Source organism: Jaculus jaculus, chromosome 4 (assembly GCF_020740685.1).
Source record: "Jaculus jaculus isolate mJacJac1 chromosome 4, mJacJac1.mat.Y.cur, whole genome shotgun sequence".
NCBI lineage: Eukaryota > Metazoa > Chordata > Mammalia > Rodentia > Dipodidae > Jaculus > Jaculus jaculus.
The window spans coordinates 1,912,406-1,914,448 of record NC_059105.1 but is presented as its reverse complement, the minus strand read 5'-3'; the positions used below and the strand labels follow the sequence as shown (position 1 = coordinate 1,914,448).

Below are 2,043 nucleotides of genomic sequence, written 5' to 3'. Positions count from 1 at the left end.
AAACCATTATAAACCCAGGAAAAAGGCTAAATTGAAGGATTTGTCTAATACTAAATGTGAGTCAGGATATGTAACTACTGAGATTCTCCTATACTACTAGTGGAAGTAAAAAATGGTACATCTAGATTGAAAAACAGTTTCTCAGTTTCTGCTGAATCTGAGCATACACATACCTTAAATTGTAGCATGTATAGGCACACATGGCCTGTATGTGTACAGCTCTAGCCTAGATACAATTATGTGTGGCTTACTCATAGAAATAGAGACTATAGCCATGAGTATCCATACACAAAACTGTATGGATAGCATTAAAAAATACTATCCACATTGCATATAGCAGCATTATACATAATAGACAGTATCTTTAATACTATCAATCAATAGCAAGGTACATAACTGCATGTTGATATATACATGAATATTACACAACAAGAAGGCATGAATCACTGCCACATGCAAGGGCAGCAATTTGCCCAAACATTATATTGAGACAAAGTAGGAGAACATAAAAGTGTGCTTTATGATTACATTCATAAGCCCTCAAAACACCCAGACTACTATCTGGGAATACAAGTCTGCTTCATGCTTTTCTTGGGAAAGAAAACTGATTGGGGCTCAGGGGGCTCTAATTATTGATCCACCTGGGAGCTGGATCCTGGAGTAGTCCTTTACGAAAACCCATCCAGATGAAAGCTCATTATTGTGGGTAGTTCTATCAGTTTGTTAAATTTCATTTAAAAATTTAAGGAGCATTAGGGTATATATAAGAGGCTTTCTTACCACAAATTAGATTCTAGGGCACTTAATGTCCTACTGTGGAGCATGGCCCAAGCCTAAGGCCCTTCCCAAGGCATTCTTAAACTCCATGTTCCTCAGGCAGTAGATCAGGGGGTTCATCATGGGCGTGAGAACAGTGTACACAGCAGAGATGAGCTTATTGGAACTCCGGGTGTCAATGGCCTGGGGCCGCACATACATGAAGATCATGGCTGTATAGAAGATGGTGACAACAGTGAGGTGGGAAGCACAGGTGGAGAAGGCTCTCCAGCGGCCCGTGGCAGAAGGGATGCGCAGCACGGCCAGCGTGATGTGTCCATAGGACAGAACAGTGGCCAGGAGCGGGAACACCAGGATGAGGAAGGCCAAGATGAAGTCCACCAGCTCTGCAGTAGAGAAGTCGGTGCAGGCCAGCTTGAGGATGGGGGAGATGTCACAGAAGAAGTGGTTCAAGACATTGGAGCCACAGAACGTGGCACTGGAAATGAAGTAGACCTTGATCATAGAGATGGTGAAGCCACTTGCAAAAGAGAAGGCCACGAGCTGGACACACAGTCCTGTGGTCATGATGACTTGGTAGCGTAGGGGGTGGCAGATGGCCACGTAGCGGTCGTAGGCCATGGAGGCCAGGAGCACACACTCAGTGCACACCAGGGAGCTGAAGAAGTAGAGCTGAGTCATGCACCCGATGAACGAGATGCGTTTGCGCTGCAGGAGGAAGCCGTCCAGCATCTTGGGGATGATGTCTGACACGTACCAGATCTCTAGGAATGACAGTGAGCCCAGGAAGTAGTACATGGGCCTGTGTAGGGAGGCGCTGCTCCAGACAGTGAGGATGATGGTCAGGTTCTCCACCAGCACAAAGAGGTAGGTGAGCAGGAAGAGGAGGAAGAGCGCGTACTGAAGCCCGGGGCCTGTGGGGAAGCCCAGCAGGATGAATGCACTGACCTTGGTGACGTTCTCCCCCTTCATCCTCCTGCACCTGCAAAGATCAGCGAGGCAGTGGGAAGCAGCCAAGAGAGAGAGAGTGGGGAGCCAGCTGTGTATGTGACTTTGGCCCAAATGGTAGCACAATTGGTTCTCATGAGCAGCAAGGGAATGTGGTTCATTTGCCTGCCAGAGCTTTGGATAAGATAGTTCAGGGTGTGGTGGTGCACACCTTTAATCCCAGCACTTGGGAGGCAGAGATAACAGGATTGCTGTGAGTTCAAGGCCCGCCCGAGACTACAGAATGAATTCCAGGTCAGCCTGGGCTAGAGTGAGACC

At 47.6% G+C, this 2,043-nt stretch overlaps 1 protein-coding gene across 1 annotated transcript; it reads right to left on the bottom strand.

Annotated features, from left to right (window-relative positions):
- Positions 1-810: 810 nt before the first annotated feature.
- Positions 811-1,749, bottom strand: LOC101613284 (olfactory receptor 6B2). Its single transcript, XM_004667832.2, has one exon. It carries the CDS (start codon positions 1,747-1,749, stop codon positions 811-813), a length of 939 nt encoding a protein of 312 aa, XP_004667889.2.
- Positions 1,750-2,043: the final 294 nt, after the last annotated feature.

Bases quoted from the DNA above. Each gene is read 5' to 3' on its own strand.
- LOC101613284 (XM_004667832.2), bottom strand. From the start codon at position 1,749: ATGAAGGGGGAGAACGTCACCAAGGTCAGTGCATTCATCCTGCTGGGC.